Source organism: Notothenia coriiceps, unplaced genomic scaffold (genome assembly GCF_000735185.1).
Source record: "Notothenia coriiceps isolate Sejong01 unplaced genomic scaffold, NC01 NC01_scaffold00011620, whole genome shotgun sequence".
In the NCBI taxonomy this organism is placed as follows: domain Eukaryota; kingdom Metazoa; phylum Chordata; class Actinopteri; order Perciformes; family Nototheniidae; genus Notothenia; species Notothenia coriiceps.
In genome coordinates, this window is record NW_011344321.1 from 1,226 (window position 1) to 3,176 (window position 1,951).

The following is a 1,951-nucleotide window of genomic DNA, read 5'->3' on the forward strand; positions in this document are numbered from 1 at the left end:
TGCTGATGTTCAGGTGTATATCAGTATGTAGTTCTACTTTAAAGAGTCCTCTCCTGCTGATGTTCAGGTGTATATCAGTATTTTTAAAGAGTCCTCTCCTGCTGATGTTCAGGTGTATATCAGTATGTAGTGTATCTACTTTAAAGAGTCCTCTCCTGCTGATGTTCAGGTGTATATCAGTATGTAGTGTATCTACTTTAAAGAGTCCTCTCCTGCTGATGTTCAGGTGTATATCAGTATGTAGTGTCTCTACTTTAAAGAGTCCTCTCCTGCTGAACCTCAGCAGGAGAGGACTCTTTAAATGAGGGAAGTACCATCATGTAATAACCCTCTCTAACACTGGTTAGCTGATAGTAAATGTCTATACCTGTAGATATAATATCAGTATAATAACTTTATAAAGATCTGGTAACTGTTCACGTTGTCTGCTCCAGTAAAGGCTGCTGTATCAACATGTAATAAATAATAATCAAAAATGAATATTAATAAAATATATTTGTTTGTGTTTGTTTTGATGGATAAAGTTTTAATCAGACCCTGATGTCTCTCCTCAGGATCAGGATCAGATGAAGATGATGTGGTTCTGGTTCTGTTGGGTTCTGGGCCCCGTGGTCTTGGCCTCCCCACCCCTGTTCTCACTGCATCCCTCCCCCGCCATCTTCTCGGCGGCAGAGGACGCCTGCCCCCCCGGCGGACTTGCCTCCCTGTTCTCGGACCAGGAGGTCTCTGCGGTGCTGAACCTGGTCTCAGGGTCAAACGGTTCCGTGTTCTGGGTCGGGCTGCGGAAGGTGAAGGATGCCTGTGTGGATCCGGGTCTGCCTCTGAGGGGGTTCAGCTGGACCGGGGGGGGCAGCCAGGCCCCGCAGGGGGTCCGCTGGGCCCAGGAGCCCCAAGAGACCTGCACCACCTTACGTTGTGCCGCCATTAGGCTGAACCAGACCGGGACCAGCGGGACCAGCTGGGGCCTGATTCCCGTCAGCTGCAGGAGCAAAAACCCATACATCTGTAAAGGCCGGGGGACGTGGGTGGCACCAGCACCCGGACCTAAAAAAGGTAAAGGACCAGAAAAAAGACCAGAAAAAAGACCAGAACCAACCCAAGGACCGGGACCAGAGCCTGCACTAGCACCAGAAGCAAAACCTACACCACAAAAAGAATCAGCTGCACCAGAGCCTTCAGAAAAGGAACAACCTCAACCATCAAAACCTGATACACCACAAGCTACACCTGTGACACAAGACCCAGAACCAGACCTGAAGACTAAGTTTGGACCAGAACCAGACCTGAAGCCTGACTCTGGAACAGAACCGCACCTGAAGCCTGACTCTGGAACAGAACCGGACCCTTGTCCACGGCCTCAGATCACGGGGACCCGCTCCCTCCGCGAGGACAACAAGACCCGGGCTCTGGTGGTGTGCTGGTCTGGTCTGCAGCTGGACCTGGTCTGCTCGGGCCGCCCCCCCGCCTGGCACCTGACGGACGGATCCGTGGCCAACCAGAGCGCCGCCTGTCAGCTCTGTGAGCCGGGCTTCATCAGAACCGGGTCCGGAGACTGTGAGGACATCGACGAGTGCAGCGGTGGGGCCGGACCCTGCAGAACCTCCTGCCTCAACACACCTGGGTCCTACAGGTCAGAGGTCACCCACTAAAGCTAACACTACTCTAATGCTACGCTAACGCTAGTCACTCTGTGCAGCAAACGAAGGTCGGTTTTCAGAAAATATTTTGAGAATTTAAACAAAGCAAAATCTGAATTTAGCGTTATTAACAGTGAGATTTATTGGAGATAAGAGTCTTGTTGTGAAGATGCTCTGCTACGAGGAGCTCCGAGAAGAACCAGAACATATGAGCATGGAGACTAAAGCTCATGTTTAGAATAACTCTCACTGAAATTCAGAGAAAGATCTGAATTTTGGAAAAATATCAGAATTTGTTGTTCAGGTCTCGGGCT

General features: G+C 50.3%; 1 protein-coding gene across 1 annotated transcript; it reads left to right on the forward strand.

Moving 5' to 3' along the window:
- Window positions 1-550: 550 nt before the first annotated feature.
- On the forward strand, window positions 551-1,679 carry clec14a (C-type lectin domain containing 14A). The gene has a single exon (XM_010772808.1). The coding sequence runs from the start codon at window positions 567-569 to the stop codon at window positions 1,647-1,649; it is 1,083 nt and encodes a 360-aa protein (XP_010771110.1). The 5' UTR covers window positions 551-566; the 3' UTR covers window positions 1,650-1,679.
- The last annotated feature ends 272 nt before the right edge of the window (window positions 1,680-1,951 follow it).